This window comes from Medicago sativa, chromosome 4 (genome assembly GCF_051527215.1).
Source record: "Medicago sativa cultivar Bolivia chromosome 4, Bolivia_mono, whole genome shotgun sequence".
In the NCBI taxonomy this organism is placed as follows: domain Eukaryota; kingdom Viridiplantae; phylum Streptophyta; class Magnoliopsida; order Fabales; family Fabaceae; genus Medicago; species Medicago sativa.
Genome location: NC_140752.1, coordinates 76,340,509 through 76,358,522, shown reverse-complemented (window position 1 = coordinate 76,358,522; position 18,014 = coordinate 76,340,509). Strand labels below are relative to the sequence as shown.

At 31.6% G+C, this 18,014-nt stretch overlaps 1 protein-coding gene across 2 annotated transcripts; it reads right to left on the bottom strand.

The window, feature by feature from the left end:
- Positions 1-14,227: 14,227 nt before the first annotated feature.
- On the bottom strand, positions 14,228-17,402 carry LOC146932017 (uncharacterized). 2 transcript variants are annotated; one of them, XM_085703605.1, is made up of 4 exons: positions 16,791-17,402; positions 15,777-16,115; positions 15,224-15,291; positions 14,228-14,872 (listed from the first exon to the last, which is right to left on the bottom strand). In XM_085703605.1, the coding sequence occupies exons 1-4, from the start codon at positions 16,933-16,935 to the stop codon at positions 14,471-14,473; spliced, it is 954 nt and encodes a 317-aa protein (XP_085559731.1). In that variant the 5' UTR covers positions 16,936-17,402; the 3' UTR covers positions 14,228-14,470. The 2 variants fall into 2 exon arrangements, with proteins under 2 accessions (XP_085559731.1, XP_085559732.1); XM_085703606.1 differs by having other exon boundaries at positions 15,224-15,285.
- Between the last annotated feature and the right edge of the window lie 612 nt (positions 17,403-18,014).

Below are 18,014 nucleotides of genomic sequence, written 5' to 3'. Positions count from 1 at the left end.
TTTGCATTTTGCACAGATCACGTACAATGTTGAACACAAGCATGGGGTGCTTATCTTTGTACTCAGATTTATCCACGTTTTTTTTTTTTTTTTTCATAAACGATTTATCCACGTAATTGCACAAATCTCATGTGATACAACACTCTATTTGGTAATACTTAGGGATCAATAGAGAAATGTCTGAGATACGGACTAGGGAAAACAATTCAATTTCTAAAAACTTGTTTTTGAAATTTCTAGAAAACATATTTTTGAATTGTCTGGAAATGCAAATAATAATAACATGGAGTGGAGTTTGCAATGTTTGAACTGAGCATTGGGATGGTAAAGAAGGTTATCGCGAGCCTGAATAATGTTGGGAATATCGGATGGGTAGGTGCAGTAGATAGGGGAAGCGGATGAGGCTTGAGATTTGAGTTTTTTTTTAGAGAGTAGAAGAATTAGTCTTTTGATGGGTGCTTTCTTGGCCCCAAAAATCGCTTTAACTGTTCGGTTCGTAACTACTGGACGGCATTTTTTTAAGTTTAACATCAAGTGCAAAATGGAATGAAGGAAGTGGTAATAACATGACTTTTCCTAATGGTAAATAAGGTTACATATTATTGCAACTTCCTCAATCCTCATCCAACTTTGTAAGGATCCTCTCTATTTATCCTAAAAATATAGATGTCTCTATTTTCTTGCATAAGCACATGGCCAAGAAGTGATTCAACTATTCGATTTCTTGAATTAATATTTTTCAATAGAAAAGACAGTTACCACCTTCCTGATGTTTTCTGCCTCAAACAACCCTTCTTTTCTTCTTCACATGGGCACACTGATGCACCACCATCCTACCTGACCCACCACCTTAACGAACCACAGTCTTGTTGTCCTATTACTGCAAATGCAGACACCATTTTTATTTTTGAACTTTAGAAAATGAGGCGGCAAAGCGAGAAAGCGAAGATTGTGACAAGAGGCAGTGTGTTGAGACGACAAAGTGGCGGGGAATGTCGGCAGTGAAGAGAAATAGGATAAAGGGTTGAAGAGATATGGAGGGGAAGGTATCCTTACCGTGTTTCAATTTTTCAAAAAAGTAAATTAAATTCATTAATGTAACTAAATCTAATTGGTGTCGTATCTCTTTTCATGTCTTCTTGATCAACGCATAGCGGGTACCATGTAGCAATTTGAAGCATTTCCAAATTTTGTTGTTCACTTATGGCTTCCAGAAATGAGAAGGCTCAAATTTTGTATGAACCGTTGCGGTTTACAGTAGAATCTATGTTTCGAAACTCTATTCACAATTTTTCCAAGCCTCAACCAATGTAGTTCGAGGCTACTGTTGACCCTCTTTTGTAGAAAAATTTTCTGCTTTGCACAAGATATATACTTGAGAATCGCTAATCCTTTCACTTGAAAAAGACTCTTGCATATCGTTGTGTATACAAGATCAAAACCAAGCTTGATGGGTCAGTTGAGCGCATAAAATTTGTCTTGTTGCTAAGAGATCCTCTCAACAATATGGCGTGATTATGAAAAACTTTTCCGGCCAAGATGACCACTAGTCACACTGTTATTGTTGTTGCATCTATTTTTCAGACAACAAGTTGTGTCGCTAAACTTTTTTGTATGTCATATTTCTCATATTTCTCAAATAGATGTAAAAATACTTCTAATAAATGGTGATACTCGAGGAAGTTTATGTGGTCGCTTATCTAGGTGTTTCTCATAATCTGGAGAATTGTGTAAGTTAAAAATGAAATTGTATGATCTTAAACAAGCTCATTAATTTTATTGTGATGATCATGACTTGCTTCATTTTCAAGTCCACTTCCATGGTCGTGTATGTTTTTTATGACATTAATAATGAAATTAGAGCTATTCAAACAATTCGATATAAAAGATTGAGTCATGCTAACAAGTTCTTTAAAGACATTGTTTAAGGAACTTAAAAAAAGAAATTAAGGCTTACAAATCAAATGTTTGTCAATGTCAAAATTACATAATTTTCTATGCAAAAACTACCTTTTTTTGATTCCTTAGACAATGCTCTAAGACACATGTTAACATTTCCCTAAAAGATTTCGGCAGCCCTCACAACTTATTGGGAATTGAAGTTGTCTACTATCCTTTACTATGTTAAATCATCTTTTTATCTATGAACATTTCCTACATTTTTGAACAAACTCATCTTTTTAATACTCGAGCGCCATACACATTTCCCTTCAGCTTAATGTGAAAATGTTCCCTCTTTCGGCGTTCTTCTATCATATCCCACTTTGTATCAAACATTGGTTGACAACTTAGCGTACCGTAGCATTACTAGACTTGATGTTTCTTATACAATGTACATTGTTAGTAACAATAACGGATCTTAGAATTTTAGGCCGTGGGGACAATACTATTGTAATACTTAAGATGTTTCAAATTTTTTTTTTTTTTTTTTAGATTTTCCAAACTGGAAATATTTCAACTTTACAAGAAATATCAGATATAAAGTTAGTTAAGAGATAGTTAGGTTAATTATCTTTGTTATCTTTTTCATTTTTATATCTGATCACCATCAATTTATTAAAGTTTTAAATAAATGAGATATTAAATAACACGGATAATAACATAACACAAGCCATCATATTAAAATTTTGGGAAATGTTAGGGCACTAGTTAAAGTCTTTAAAGAGTAATTTATCATAAAAATATGTGTAATCAATGCATCAGAAATCAAAATATTTGACCTTTTTATAAAATAATTTCTTTTTTTAGAATCCTTAAAAAGAGTGTCTCGGGAACACTCGTTAACAAGACCCTAAAATTTTTAGTGCATGCACGTGCACATGCCCATGCCCCTACACAACTTGTTGTAGATCCATCCATGAGATTGGTAAGTTAACCGTTTCACATACAATTTATTGAATAGTTGTTCTTTGAATTATTCATTATCTTCAAAACAATCAATTTCAAAATTTATTTTCTCTCGTATTCTTTTTACCTCGACTCTTATCCGGATGACAACCCCATTTACTCTCTCTCCCTCTCCCTCTCAGGTGATACTATGATATATTACACCCACAACTACTGAAATAGTTTGGTGCATTGATTACTCATAACTTTACTGTAATGAACACTTTTCAAACCTATTGAGATTGATTATATCACTCATAATCGTCGCCGTCGTCGTCATCATCATCAACATGAAACCATTACTCTCTTGTTTTTTCCTTCTTGTAGATTGCTAACAAAACAAAAACATTTTCCATTAAATATTTTTTCGTTTCTTGATTGATAAACTCTCGATTCTCCATACTAATGCATTGTGAGGAAATATACTAGATAAGCGGTATATGCTAGGTGTTGTTCATTTTTTTTTATCATCTATTGTATATACTTTCTGTATCTAACCCATAGTGAATAGATCAAACGTAATAATATACAACCCAATATCAAACAAGATGGCTGGATCTGACCCATTGATATAGTTGAGCTCGCACGAGATAGATCAGGTTGGGTCTACACGATCCATTAGACAATTCTACCAATGTCCATTAACAACTTATTTATCTTCAAAACCCCCTCATGTAGATTGGTCAAGTTGGTAAATCTTCAAAATATAATTTTTCTATTTGAATGAAGACCTCTTAGAACAATTAGTAATGATATAATTTTAGTTCATTTTTAACAAATGGAAAATAGATTATTTTCTTTGTAATTTTGATTGCTACAACTATTTTTAATATAACTTCTTACTAAATACAATATTATTTAATTATTTGACAAAAAAAAAGTTGCCCAACTAATATTTTGAGTTCAGATCCTCCCCTGCACCATGCTAATGCATTGTGAGGAAATATATTAGATAAACAATACTCCCTCCATTCCTTTTCTTTTGATGTTTTAGAGTTTCAATTATATTCAAAAACTTTTGATGTTTTAGTGAATTTATTATTGTTTTCTCAAGTTTACCCTTGTTGGAAAACACCATAAACTATTAAAGTAGTTCTGACCTTTGGTTTATCACATGTGAATTTAATGATAAATAAGGACATTTTAGTCAAAAACACATAAATATTTATATACTTTAATTACTCCTTAAAACTTGTGCCAAGAGCTAAAACATCAAAAGAAAAGGAATGGAGGGAGTATATGTTAGGTGTTATTCATTTTTTTTAATCATCTATTGTATATACTCATCAATTGCATCACATGGGCGAACTAACCAATTGGATTGCATAACCCATAATGAATAGACCAAACTTAACAATGTACAACCCAATATCAAACAAGACGTCTCGATCTGACCCATTGATATAATTGAGCCCGCACCAGTTAGATCAGGTTGGGTCTACACGATCCATTAGACAATTCTACCAATGTCCATTAATCGAGGGTTCATTAAAATATACAACTTATTTATCTTCAAAATCCCCTCATGTAGATTGGTCGAGTTGGTAAATCTTCAAAATATAATTTTTCTATTTGAATGAAGACCTCATTAGTAGATAATATGTAAGTATATATATGCTCTGAATCATGAGATTTTCTCCAACCCTGATGAGCACCCGAAATCCAACTCGTATAAACTTTACCAATCCAATAAAAAAAACACCCATGTGATGCAAATTGTATTATATTATTGGAAAAATAAGTATAGTACAAAGAGTGAAAAAGGTATGTTGTTGAAGTTGAATGATGAGCTTTCAACATCATAATAGTTAAAGAGTTAAAAGACAAACATATCACAAACTATCATAGAAAGATAAAACAAAAAATGATTTGTGCAATGGATTGTTGTGAATGATGTGATATGGGCATGGAGGTCAGGTGTAAGAGACAAGAGAGACAAGTCTAAGCCTAAGAACGTTAGTAGGCAAGATAGGATATATTAGCAAAGTAGGTTCACCATTTTAATGCATCAGGGTGGCCTCCTCTCCCCAACCTCAACAGTTTTCTTTGTTGTCCTTTTCCTTTGACACATTGTTTTGTTTGCACTTTGCAGACATGCAGTGATGACAAAATCCTGCAACTTCTAGTTTTGCATAATCGTAGACAAACCCTCCTTTCTTTCACTCTTCAATTATGAATGCCTCTTTTGCACATAAATGAATTTTACATTTTTTTTCATTTGGGTCCTTCAATTGTACGACTCTATTTTGTGGTCAGGGGACTGATGATCTTTCACTTCTGCTCTCCTGGTGGGTCAACGTCTGTCAGCCCAGTCCCACAACCGTTTTCTCTTTACCTTTTCGGATTTTCCATTTATTTTTGTATACATAATTCTCTCTTTTCCGTTAAACCACTTGTTTTTAAGAAAAATTTAGTCTTAATAATCTGAAGTTCGACAAGAGGCAAGTAAAACCTAATTAAAAATTGTTTTCGTCAAGAATGAAACTCGAATTCTCATAAACGATTCGTTCAAAGAGGAGCTCTCTAATAACTTCAATTCAATCACTTATAGTGGTATGTAGATTTTTTTTTCCTGTTATAATAGCATAATAACAAATTCACTGTTGCACAAGTTACAATTTTTTGACAGGGCACAAGTTACTTCTTTTTAAGCAAGATAACACAAATTACATTCTTTTTAAACAAATTAGCACAAAAAAGAAGGAAGAATAATTTTAATTCTTAAGAAAAATTGTGAGATTTAATTTGCTTATTTAGAAATTAAAGTAACTTCTTTAGTCAATAAGAAAAATCGCAACAACTTAAAAAGAGGCCAACTTCTTTACTCGAACTATCATTAGAAAAGAGGTTAAGTCCCTAACAATAAATAAAAAGAGTTCCTCAAAATAATATTTTTTTCCAGTCAAAACCTATCCAATTTTTTTAGTCATTATCATTATCATGACATTGTTTGGTCCATGTCGCTGATCTTATTTTGTAAGATAATGTTTGGTTGTCGTCGTATGTAGTACATAATTTTTGCATTTTGATATTTACCGGTAAAAATTATGCATTAAATTTATATCCACCGTTAGTGTAATTATTTTTTACATTATAAAACCGTTTGACTTTAATCACAACTACTTCTAAAGTTACACATTTGAACGATTATGGTTAGTGAACAGTATAATTTTTTTTTACATTGACAATGTGTCTAAATGAAATTTAAAAAATATTTGATCAGTAATATTATTTGAATCAATTTAATTAATACAGCTAAAAAGTTTTAATATTCGAAATCGTTTTGCCCCCATTTATGAAATATTGGTCAATTTTCTTATTGGATGCATACAAACGAAGTTTGTATAAAGAATTCTATTTCAATGTATGTATCGAAAATACATGACATTGACACCACAATGTCACGCAAGTGTTGTCCATGGAAGTGGAAGTGATCGGTTCGGTTCAGTTTCATTTTTTTGTAAGAAAACATTTAAAATATCTCTTTTTTTTAAGGAACACTAGTGTGTAAGAAAAAGATGTTTTGGATTAAAATACATCTAATGATTTTTTTGGGTTCTTGAAATCGAGTTTAAATATTTTTGAAAAAATCAAATCCAATTGTGAACCAAAATATGAAAATGCGATTTTGAGGCATAAAAAGACTTTTTTTTGCTGGTGGTCGTGATTTGAACCCCGAGCCTTACATATTTTATGCATTGTCCATACCAACTGATCTAAACTCACGAGGACTACAAAAAGACATTTAAATGGAGGGCAACTTTTCTATTAGTTTTTGTTAAAAAAATTATAAAAGAAAATTGATGTTTGAGTATTTTTTTTTTAAAAGAAAAACATAAATTTAAGTAGAGTGAAATCTAGACTTTCTCATATAGCTTTCCATCACTAATTGGGAGTTGCCAATTCTTACTTACATTCCACGCAATCTTCAAGTGACAACTCTTTTTGGTTGTCAATTGTATTTTGACAATTGAAGTGCATTGCATATTATTAATTACTCCACATCCTACACAAGAGAGCACTTAAAACATTAATTGTCTCGTTTGTTTACAAGAAAACTATTTAATTATATAACCTTTGTCCATTCGTACTCAAAACTAGCTTGACAACCTTCAACAAGACTCTCACTCTTTATCATATATATAGTGGACATTTAATATCTACTTGCTAAAGAAGTATAATATCTGGCAAATTGATAACCTAATAAATAAATGTTACAAACTGACGAAAATAATTACTTGGTTGGTTGGTTAGTTATTTAGTTGTGCAAAGTTTTCTCATGTGTGTGTATGTTCGATTTAGCTTTTGATAAATATGAATTTGAATAAAATTATTTTCGTAAAATCAATATAGAAAAAACGAGTTTGAAGTGAAGTAAATATTGATCATGGTCGGAACATTTAAAATTAAATTAAGTTCAATGTAAAATTCAATTATTATTTTTTCTACAAAATAGTATACAAAACTATATAAATCAAAGGTTTATAGTCAAAATTAGCTTTCGAGATAGTAACTACTTATTAGGATGACAACGAGTTTCCACAGGCACAGAAAGTAATAATCAACGACTCATTCCATTCAATAAAAATGATTTATGTGTCTGCTATATATGTATCTATTTTGATCCCTAATCGGGTATTTAGCGGATTTTGAGGTATTCGTAATTTTTTGCGGATATCGATGAATAATTTTTTTATTCAAAAAATGCTATTTTATTACTCCCTCCGTCTCATATTATGTGACCTAGTTGATTCTGTTACGTATGTCAATGCACAATTTTGAACTTAAATATCTTTAATAATACATTAGAAAAAATTATTAAAAAAAAATTCTGTTTTAGGAAAATTATTCCTCGTAGTGTGAAAGGGAAAGAGGGAGAAAGAAAGAAACATTGGAACAGAGCATCCTCAAAGTAACTTAAACAAACCACGCGCAATGCCGATTCCTAGCGACAGTCCTCCCCCCTCCAAAACCCAGTCATCTATCTGAACTCCTCCCCCCTCCTCCTACTCCGCCCTCTTCCCCTCATTCGGCACCTACGTACTCCGGTTTCTTTATCGGCATTCTCGTATGGTTGTCCATTCCTACTTTGTTTGTTTTTGGGATAACCATTTGGCTTTTGGCCAAATGTTATCTCAAAAACAAACAAAAACTCAAAAAGAAATAGGAACTGGTAGAAGAAGCAGCAACTCAACAGGAAATGGTAGATGAAGCAACATCTCAAAGATCCCCCACGACTCATCAGGAGTATGAGTGTGTGAGTTACTGTTGTGTTTCACCAAACATGATGTTTTTTTATTTTGAGGATTTTAAGAATTTGTAAGTTACATTCATGTGGAAATATGGTGTGTAACTTCAAGCACTGTTGTATTTCAAGTTTTTCTATTCTATGAAAGAAACAGTATTTTGGTGCAGAAAAATTTGTTGTAGATTATTTTGCTATTGTTGCATATGTGCTTCAATTTACCAATGCGATGCATTTTTGTTGAGCAATTATTTTGTTTCTTATAACATACTAGGGGCTGGCATTGTAAAATCTTTTTGAAAATTTTGGGTTCTGTTTTATTTTCTGACATAATTTTTATGGTTCTATTGTTAACTTGTAATATAGAATAATAACCAGGAAATGAAATCAGGTCAATAAGTATTTGTTTTGGATTTATAAACATTGTATTTATAAATATGTAATCTGTCAGCAACAAATGTATTATTATATTTTTAGAATGTTATGTAATTTGAACTACACTTAATTTAATTAAATCACATGTTCTTAAAGGAAGAAACCAAATTGAACTGAATTGCATCTTATTTGTATCATCCGTTTGAATAACTTTTTGCTTCAAAATTGATTCGGGAACACATCTACAAGTACAATATGGGCTTGAAGAAAGGACATTTTACAATGTCTTAGGATTATATGTTGAAAGTTGCTCAATAGACCTCTCAATTTCGTTCTTGATCGGGTCGTAACTAATACTGTATTTGTGTGTAATTTTCGATTGGATTGTAACTCTTGATTGGTTTTCTTCAGCCAAGTGAGAAATTTTGGGGTGCCTATTAAGCAACCATCTTATATGATTCACCTACATTCCACTTCTATATGTTGGTGAATTCAATTTTGCCATTGCAAGAATTATTTATCCCTAAATCCAAATTTCTACTAGAAGACAATAATAGTTTCTATTTCTTACAAATTAATTCTACAGGGCATATCACCATGCAATAATTCAACAAAATGTTATACAAAATCATTCACCAAAGCTGAAATAGTTACAACAAAGACAGGGGCGGATCTGAGATTCAATTATTAGTGGGGCTAATTTTTTTTGAAGGAAAGAAGACTAATTTTTTTAGAGAAATAATTATTAAAAGATAGATAATGCACAACGTAAGTTACAAAATCTTATCTTAAAACTCGTGCGCGCGCACGCGCACGCGTTCACGCACGCACACACACAAACCCATATATATATATATATATATATATATATATATATATATATCAAAGTTGCAAAAAAAATAAAATAATAACATTGCAAGCATTATATCTTATTAGAAGATAATCAAATCAATGTGTTTGGAGTTCACAAGTTCGACTCTCACTGAGTTTATTTTTACAAGTAAATTTATTAATGTATGTTGCTTATATTATCATGAAAAAATTATCAAAAAAACGCAAAAGTAAAAAGTCGAATTCCTCCCCCCTCCAAAACCTAGTCATTTATCTGAACTTCTCCCCCCTCCCCCACCCTCTTCCCCTCATCTGGCACCTACGCACTCCGGTTTCTTTATCGACATTCTTGTATGGTTGTTCGTCCTTACTTTGTTTGTTTTTGGGATAACCATTTGGCTTGTGGCCAAATGTTATCTCAAAAACAAAAAAAAACTCAAAATGAAACAGGAAATGGTAGAAGAAGCATCAGCTCAACAGGAAATGGTAAGCAGCAGCTCAAAGATCCCCCTACGACTCATCAGGAACATGAGTGTGTGAGTTACTATTGTGTTTCACTGAACATGTTGTTTGTTATTTTGAGGATTTTAAGATTTTGTAAGTTACATTCATGTGGAAATATGTTGTGTAACTTCAAGCACTGTTGTATTTCAAGTTTTTCTATTCTATGAAAGAAGCACGATTTTGGTGCAAAAAAATTTGTTGTAGATTATTTTGCTATTGTTGTAGATGTGCTTCAATTTACCAATGCGATGCCATTTTTGTTGAGCAGTTATTTTGTTTCTTATAACATGCTAGGGGTCGGCATTGTAAAATCTTTATGAAAATTTTGGGTTCTGTTTTCTTTTCTGACATAACTTTTATGGTTCTATTGTTAACTTGTAATATAGAGTAATAACCAGGAAATGAAATCAGGTCAATAAGTATTTGTTTTTTGGATTGTATTTATAAATATGTAATCTGTCAGCAACAAATGATTTATTATATTTTGAGAATGTTATGTAATTCGAACTACACTTAATTGGATTAAATCACATGTTCTTAAAGGAAGAAACCAAATTGAGCTGAATTGCATGTTATTTCTATCATTGGTTTGAATAACTTTTTGCTTCAAAATTGATTCGGGAACACATCTACAAGTACAATATGGGCTTGAAGAAAGGACATTTTACAATGTCTTAGGATTATATGTTGAAGGTTGCTCAATAGGCCTCTCAATTTCGCTCTTGATCTGGGCGTAACTAATACTATATTTGTGTGTAATTTTCGATTGGATTGTAACTCTTGATTTGCTTTCTTCAGCCAAGTGAGTAATTTTGGGGTGCCTATTGAGCAACCATCTTATATGATTCACCTACATGTCACTTCTATATGTTGGTGAATTCAATTTTGCCATTGCAATTTATCCCTAAATCCAAATTTCTACCAGAAGACAATAATAGTTTCTATTTAGTACAAATTAATTCAACATGGCATATCACCATGCAATATTTCAACAAAATGTTATACAAAATCATTCACCAAAGCTGAAATAGTTACAACAAAGACAGAGGCGGATCTGAGATTGAATTATTAGTGGGGCTAATTTTTTTTTGAAGGAAGTAAGACTAATTTTTTTGGAGAAATAAATATTAATAGATAATGCGCAACGTAAGTTACAAAATCTTATCTTAGAACTTGATCGTGTGCGTGCACGCGCACGCATTCACACACACACACAAATTCCGCGCCACTAGACCAAAGAATAACGTCACATTATGTTTCGAAATAGAATATATATATATATATATATATATATATATATATATATATATATATATATATATATAAGAATGGGCTGGGCTGGTGTGGCAATAGCCACACTCAGCCTCACACAGATCCGCCCCTGTATATATGAATGAAGGCAAAATTTGCTACCACACCTCTTATGCTGATAGAAGGAAACTTCAGATGAAATTCAACTTTCTTTAACAAAGATTTTTCCTGCCTTGATATTTTATGTAAGGTTTTAATGCAATTTTGGGGGCTCATGAGAAGAGTGGGAGTGAGTTTCCTAATAAAACTCATGCGTTTACTTTCAAAGGAGAACCCTCATTCTAATTATGAAAGAAAATATTTTTTTATGCCACATTTAAAATAAGTGACCATTAAAATCGAATAGAGCACGATTTTTTATGTGGTCAGAAGTATCCACACTTTTTATTCATGCTTAAAGTGTTGCCTAAACTGACATAGGCCACAATTTTGCGTGCTCAGAAATATTCACAAATTTTAACCTTGGCTAAGGCGTTGCCTATAGTATAATAGACAATGGTTTTTTTTTTTTTTGTTGGAAGTCATAAAGTTTATTATGTACATATTTTTTTTTTGGGTCAAGTAGTCTAGTGGCTAGAAATTCATTTTTAAGGTGAATAAGATGGGTATCCAGAAATCGAACCCTAACCGCTGCACATATTATACATTGTCTCTACCAGCTGAATTAAGTTCACATAGACAATATGTATGCAATCTTAAGCAACACTTTCGAAACTGTGGCCAATTCTTGTTTTACAAGGACCATTATTGCTCCTCATCTGCACTTATGAGCCTCCTTGTCGGTCTTGCTTAATACTTCTAACAAGAACTACTCTTGCTCCATAGTTGCATGTAAGTCTCCTAGTTAGTGTTGTTGTAAACTTCTCACAGAGATACTAATTCATACTCTATTTATTGCATTTGTCTTAATGAGCATGTACTCAAGCTGAATCTCAAGTACTGAAGTACATATCTCACATTTTTATTTGTCGTCCGTGTTTGTGTGCTCTATGTGAATTTGTGCCTTAAAGGTCACATGTTTACGACATTAGTTAAACTTGAGCTTAAGAGAGCATGATTGTTAGGCTACTTGTACGATCATTTTGTGTTTGATTCAAAGACTCCACTTTCTAGTTTATGATTATTTAAAATAGTTGGTAACAAGAGGACTGATGATGGAATGTTTCGGAACATCAGATAAAGGACAACGCAATAGTAACTTTGTAGGAGGAACCTTTGCAAAAAAAAGAAAGAAAAGGAAAACCTTACTGTTGGTGGAGAGATTTCATATGATGAATGAAGCCCTCAATTTTGTTGTCATAACATTTCAAATGCTTGAATACAGTTGTACAAAAATTTATCTATTTATAGGTGTCTAAAGACACTTTTAGAAGTAGAATCATCTAACTTCTTTTTGACTTTTCTACATTATACGGTTTTAGATGTTTCTAGCTATAAGCTAATCTTTGGCATGAGAACAATCTTAATATATGAAATAACTTTAAACGAGTTAAGATCCTCTCCATTTGGTATTCTCTCCATTTCATCCATTTGGAGAGATATAGACATAAAAAAATCTCGAAAAACTAAAAAGTAATTAATGATGGTGGGACCCACTTAATAGTGGGACCCATTATCTATTTTATGTGTCTATCTCTCTTCAAATTGCATACTCCATTTATTATACAAAATGGAGAGGATTTTTACCCACTTTAAACTATTCTAGTTGCCTTTCATTCAGTGCGATTTACTTTTATTGGATTATTTTAAATGTTTGTAGTAAGTGTGAGTTAGTAGATTTATATTGGGCTAAATATATTTAGTCTCTTTAAATATACTATCTCTTAGTTTTAGTCTCTATAGAAATTTCTTATGACTTTTGATTTCTCTAAATTTTCTAATTTTAATTTTAGCCTTTTTTTTTTACAAAAGTTCACATTTCAGGTTTCAAACAACTTTTTTGATGACATATAATTTATTAGACCTTAAAATATCATTAGTTTAACAAGTTAATGTTTAATCTTTATTAATTTATGGGAAATGCTAACCGGTGCCCCTGGGGCACTGGTTAAGGATACTAAAAAGGGAAATAATATAGTAATTATTGTATTGAAAAATGTGTAATTAATCCATAAACAAGTCAACAAAGTTTGCTTTTATGGTAAGAATTTTCTTTTTTTGTATGCTTAACCAGTGCCCCGGGGGCACCGGTTAGCATGACCCTTTATTTATCTATAACTTTAAATTACATAGGCTAATTATTAATCATAATATTTCATGGTCTTATCAATGAAATGTCGTTTAAAACTGAAAACTTAGAGAGACCAAAAAATCATAGGAAATTTTTAAAGGGACTAAAATTGAAAGTTGATATATTTAGAGAGATTAAAAACATAGTTGACCCTTTTACATTAGATGAGATAATCGATGTTTTTTTTTTTTTTGAAAGAAGATGAGAAAATGGATGTTGATCAACATATTAAATTCTTAAATTTAAAATTACATAGGCTAATTATTAATCATAATATTTCATGGTCTTATCAATGAAATGTCGTTTAAAACTGAAAACTTAGAGAGACCAAAAAATCATAGGAAATTTTTAAAGGGACTAAAATTGAAAGTTGATATATTTAGAGAGATTATAAACATAGTTGACCCTTTTACATTAGATGAGATAATGGATGTTTTTTTTTTTTTTTTTGAAAGAAGATGAGAAAATGGATGTTGATCAACATATTATATAAAGGTTTTAAATTAAAATGTGTCTAACTCACTAGTATAATTACTCTTGATTCGTTATGATCCTCAAACTACTCTCACACTAGTATAATTACTTTTTATCTGTTATGATAATCCTGAAACTACTCTGATGATCCAACACTAAAAATATGCATCAATTTCAACAATAACTAAGAGGAGGCATATGTGTACTATATAAAGTTTGTCGGTATAATCTGTTCCTTGCTTAAAGTTTACATTTCTAATTTTGTATTCTTGCTGACCTAAATTAAGGACATGGTTGACATTTTCACACGTGATATAAGAGTAAGTGTGTTTGTGATTGAGAGATCAGAGATTCTGCTATCCACGTAAAAGTAGAGTATGAACAAGACAAACATTAGGTTCAATCAAATGTACAACACTTACAATGCTAACATGCATCACCAGATTCATCACCAAACTCACTCTCATGAGAGAAAGTGAAACCAAAAGTAATTTGCAAATCCAAACAAAAAATATATTATTCATTACAGGCACATCCAATTAATTAATTGCCTTAATATATAACCTTGCATATATGTGACAAGTATTCTAAAATGACATGAATATTTGGCTACATCAATTTCTTAAAGGAAGAAACTCAAAAAACTGGTTGGAGGAAGAGTTGATTTCATGAGTGTCCATCATAGAAGCATTAACACAAAACATAGATTTTCTCTCAGAAATTCCATCTTGTTTATCCTCCTTAGCTGGAAAAAGATCAAGTGTCCTAGGATAATCTGCATTTTGTTCTTCATAATAGTTGAAATTTACTTTGTTGGATGGTAATAAATCATAATTTTGAGGGGTTAAAAGTTGTGTATTATTATTACTACATGTTGTTCTATATGCTGCTGAAGATGTTGTAGCTGGCATAGTAAAAGGATTGAAGCAATAAGGAATTTCAATATTTTGGCATTTTCCTTGTCTTTCTGCTATGTTTTTCCTCAAAACTTGTATTGATCCTTTTTCTGCTATATCCTGCTAAATTACAGCAGATACTAAAGTTAAAAGTAAAAAATAATATTTAAATTATTTAATTATTTTTATAGAAAGAATGACAGAGGGAAAGAGAGAGAGTGATAATATGTGATTGAAGTCTGAAGAGAATTCATTTTTTTTTCAGATTGAATTCACAAAAAGTCCAAGAAAATCTGAAATGTAACATAAAACAGCCCCAACAGAAAGTTAAAAAAAACAGCTTTAGAGGACACTCTTTTTTTCCAACATACAAAACCTCTTTGATTATGAAATCTTTTGGGTATCTTTGGTTAACAAAGGTGAATAAATGTTGTAATTGTACCATCAACAAAGACAAGAGAAATTACAGACCTCTGCTTGTTCACTGCAGTTTGAAGTGGTTGCCCACTTCTTTGTCTCTTTAACTCCACCACCTGTCTCTTTCAAAATCCAATCACCACAAATTCAACTCATATACATATACATATTCACACACACTTCAAATTGTAAGGGTGTTAATTTAATGCCTAAAATTTCAAAAATAGCAATAATTTAGTCCATTAAATTGAATAAACATCAATAAATTTTTTTCTTTCAAATATAGCACTATACTTTTAAAGATGTTAGGTTTATCCTATGCAAGAATATCATATTGACTTCTATAGTTTCTTGTTGCATCAGAATAAACCTAAAATCTCTAAAATTGTAGGGCTATATTTGAAGAAAAAAAAATGACCAAATGGGCTAAATTGATATTTTGTAAATTTGTTAAATTTACCGAGATCCTTACAAAAGCTATTTATCCTTTTCTGTCTCTCTCTCTCTCTGCTGTAACTTGTAATGTCATGAGTGAAATATAATATAGGAATCTTTTGACCACTAAAAGAACCTTGAATAACCCTAAAGATAATATCTAGCTGTATACCTGCAGCTTCTTGCTTTTCTGAATTTCCCATAACGTACTTCTCTTTCTCTTTTTTATCTTCAGTTGAAGAAGAACCAATTGTTTCCTCCATCTCAAGGCGACGACGCTTCTGTCGCTCTCTCGCCTTGTGATTCTGGAACCAATAGAACACATTTTTTCCTTCAATCTTTCCAAATTGTCGAAGCTGCGAAGCTATTTGTTGGATTTGTTCAGCTGATGGTGTTTTCATCCCTTGCCTATACAATTCTTCAAGGACTAGTAATTGAACTGGTGTTGGACTCCACCTTGAACTTGGTTGAGGATGCATAGTATTGCTTGTACCTTGCTCAGCTGCATGAGCTGTATAATATATATACAAAACACATAAAGAAAATTGTTCAAAAAAAAAAAAAAAACACATGAAGAAAATAGTTTAGCTACTTAGGGCATATATAACATGATTTTTAAATTACTGCCGCAAGTAGTCACATCATGATATTATGATATCATATGACTGTATTTATCTGGAATTTCTTGCAATTTAAAACCGTTGTTTATATATAGCTCAAAATCAAATTATTTTAGTGTATGTATGGTCAAATTTCTTAGTAGAAATATACAAACAAGTAAATAAGTAAATGACCACATGAATATAGTTACTCATATTGAAAAAGAGAAGATTATACTATGATGGGATATTCGAGAAAATATTCAAACATATGAGAAAGTTAAAAAGTGGAATGATAAGGATGTCAAATGTTCGATCCCAACCCGACTATGATACTAATGATACTAATATTTTCTGTTAAAATAAGAGAGATATTTAAGAAAAGTAGAATGCTAATGAATGCCCTTGGCGCATTGGTTAAAGTGTTAAAATTAGTAGGTTTGCATTAAAAAATGGTGTAATTATTCCTAAAACAAAAATAAAAACTTATATTTTCAAGATAAATTAACTTTCCATTAATAGATTCCTTACCAATGCCTTTAGGGCATCAGTTAAAAAGACCCATAAGAAAATTAAGCTTGCCTTACCGAGATGGTGATTGAAGGGGATGAGATGGTTGCAATGGGTGCAAATACAATAAGGTTGGACTATGGAGGAGGTTTTCGAAGGTGCATGGGAATTATGGTTGGAATTTGGAGTGGCAGAGAGAAAGCTACAGAATGAATCAGACATGATGGGAAGGATGATTAGAATCAGCTTATTACCTTCAACAAAATACAAGGTTTTTGTTTTATACTATTTCACATTGGAAAACTAAGGATATATAATCTCTGCAAATTTTCACTGTTTGAAAATAGGGTTTTAATTAGTTTGAGTGAAGATAGAATGAGAAGGAAGCTGAAGAAGAGACAGTGTATTTATAAGAAGTAAAGAACGTTGTAGTAAAAGCTAGCATTAGGTGGAGCAACAAGAAATATAAAGAGTTGACCAATAGTAATAATATATAATTCAGAAATATATGTTCAAATAATGAGTTAAGGTGTTTCTTTAAAAGGACAACAGTCACAGCATGATGTTGTTGTCATGTGTTATTAAAGTTTGCTTCTTCCCCATATGTCTCCAGCTCTTTCCTCCTGCAAAACAACCTCACACTTAAGTTGATTTTTCTCTCACTTTGTCTGATGTTACACTCTCCTTTTCTCAAGAGAGCACATAAAGAAAATCCGTTATGCAAACAACTCCGTTATTTTGACAAAGTTTGTTCATAACGTACAAATTAGGGGTGTGCAAAGAACGGTTTAAACAGGTTGGATGCGTCATTCACCAAACCCTAACATTAATTGTTTAGACCCGGATCTGATCCTCAACCCAATCAAATTCGATGATGTATATGTTTAATAAAGACGAGACGATATAAAGATAAGACTAGTCACTAAATACTAATACAAAAAAAATTAATCAAGTAACTGAATATATATGAATATTGGATAATAGCAAGTCACCAAAGTTGTGAATCAACAACTCATCAAAGAGTAGCATTGTCTTACAAATTAATCAAGAGTAGTAACAACATTGTCTAATGAGTAAATAAGTGCATATGTGATAGGAGTAGCTGCTACAAATGATGGTATGTATCTTTTTTTTTTTTTTGAAGGATGATGGTATGTATCTTAACTCCCCTCTCTCATGTTGTTGAGATTTTTTATTATTTTTAATTAGATAATGAGTGAGTGTGAGAGACTATGCATGAAATTACAAAATTAATAAGTGAAAAAAACTTTGTCCTCTTAAGCTTTCAAGACTAGACAGGT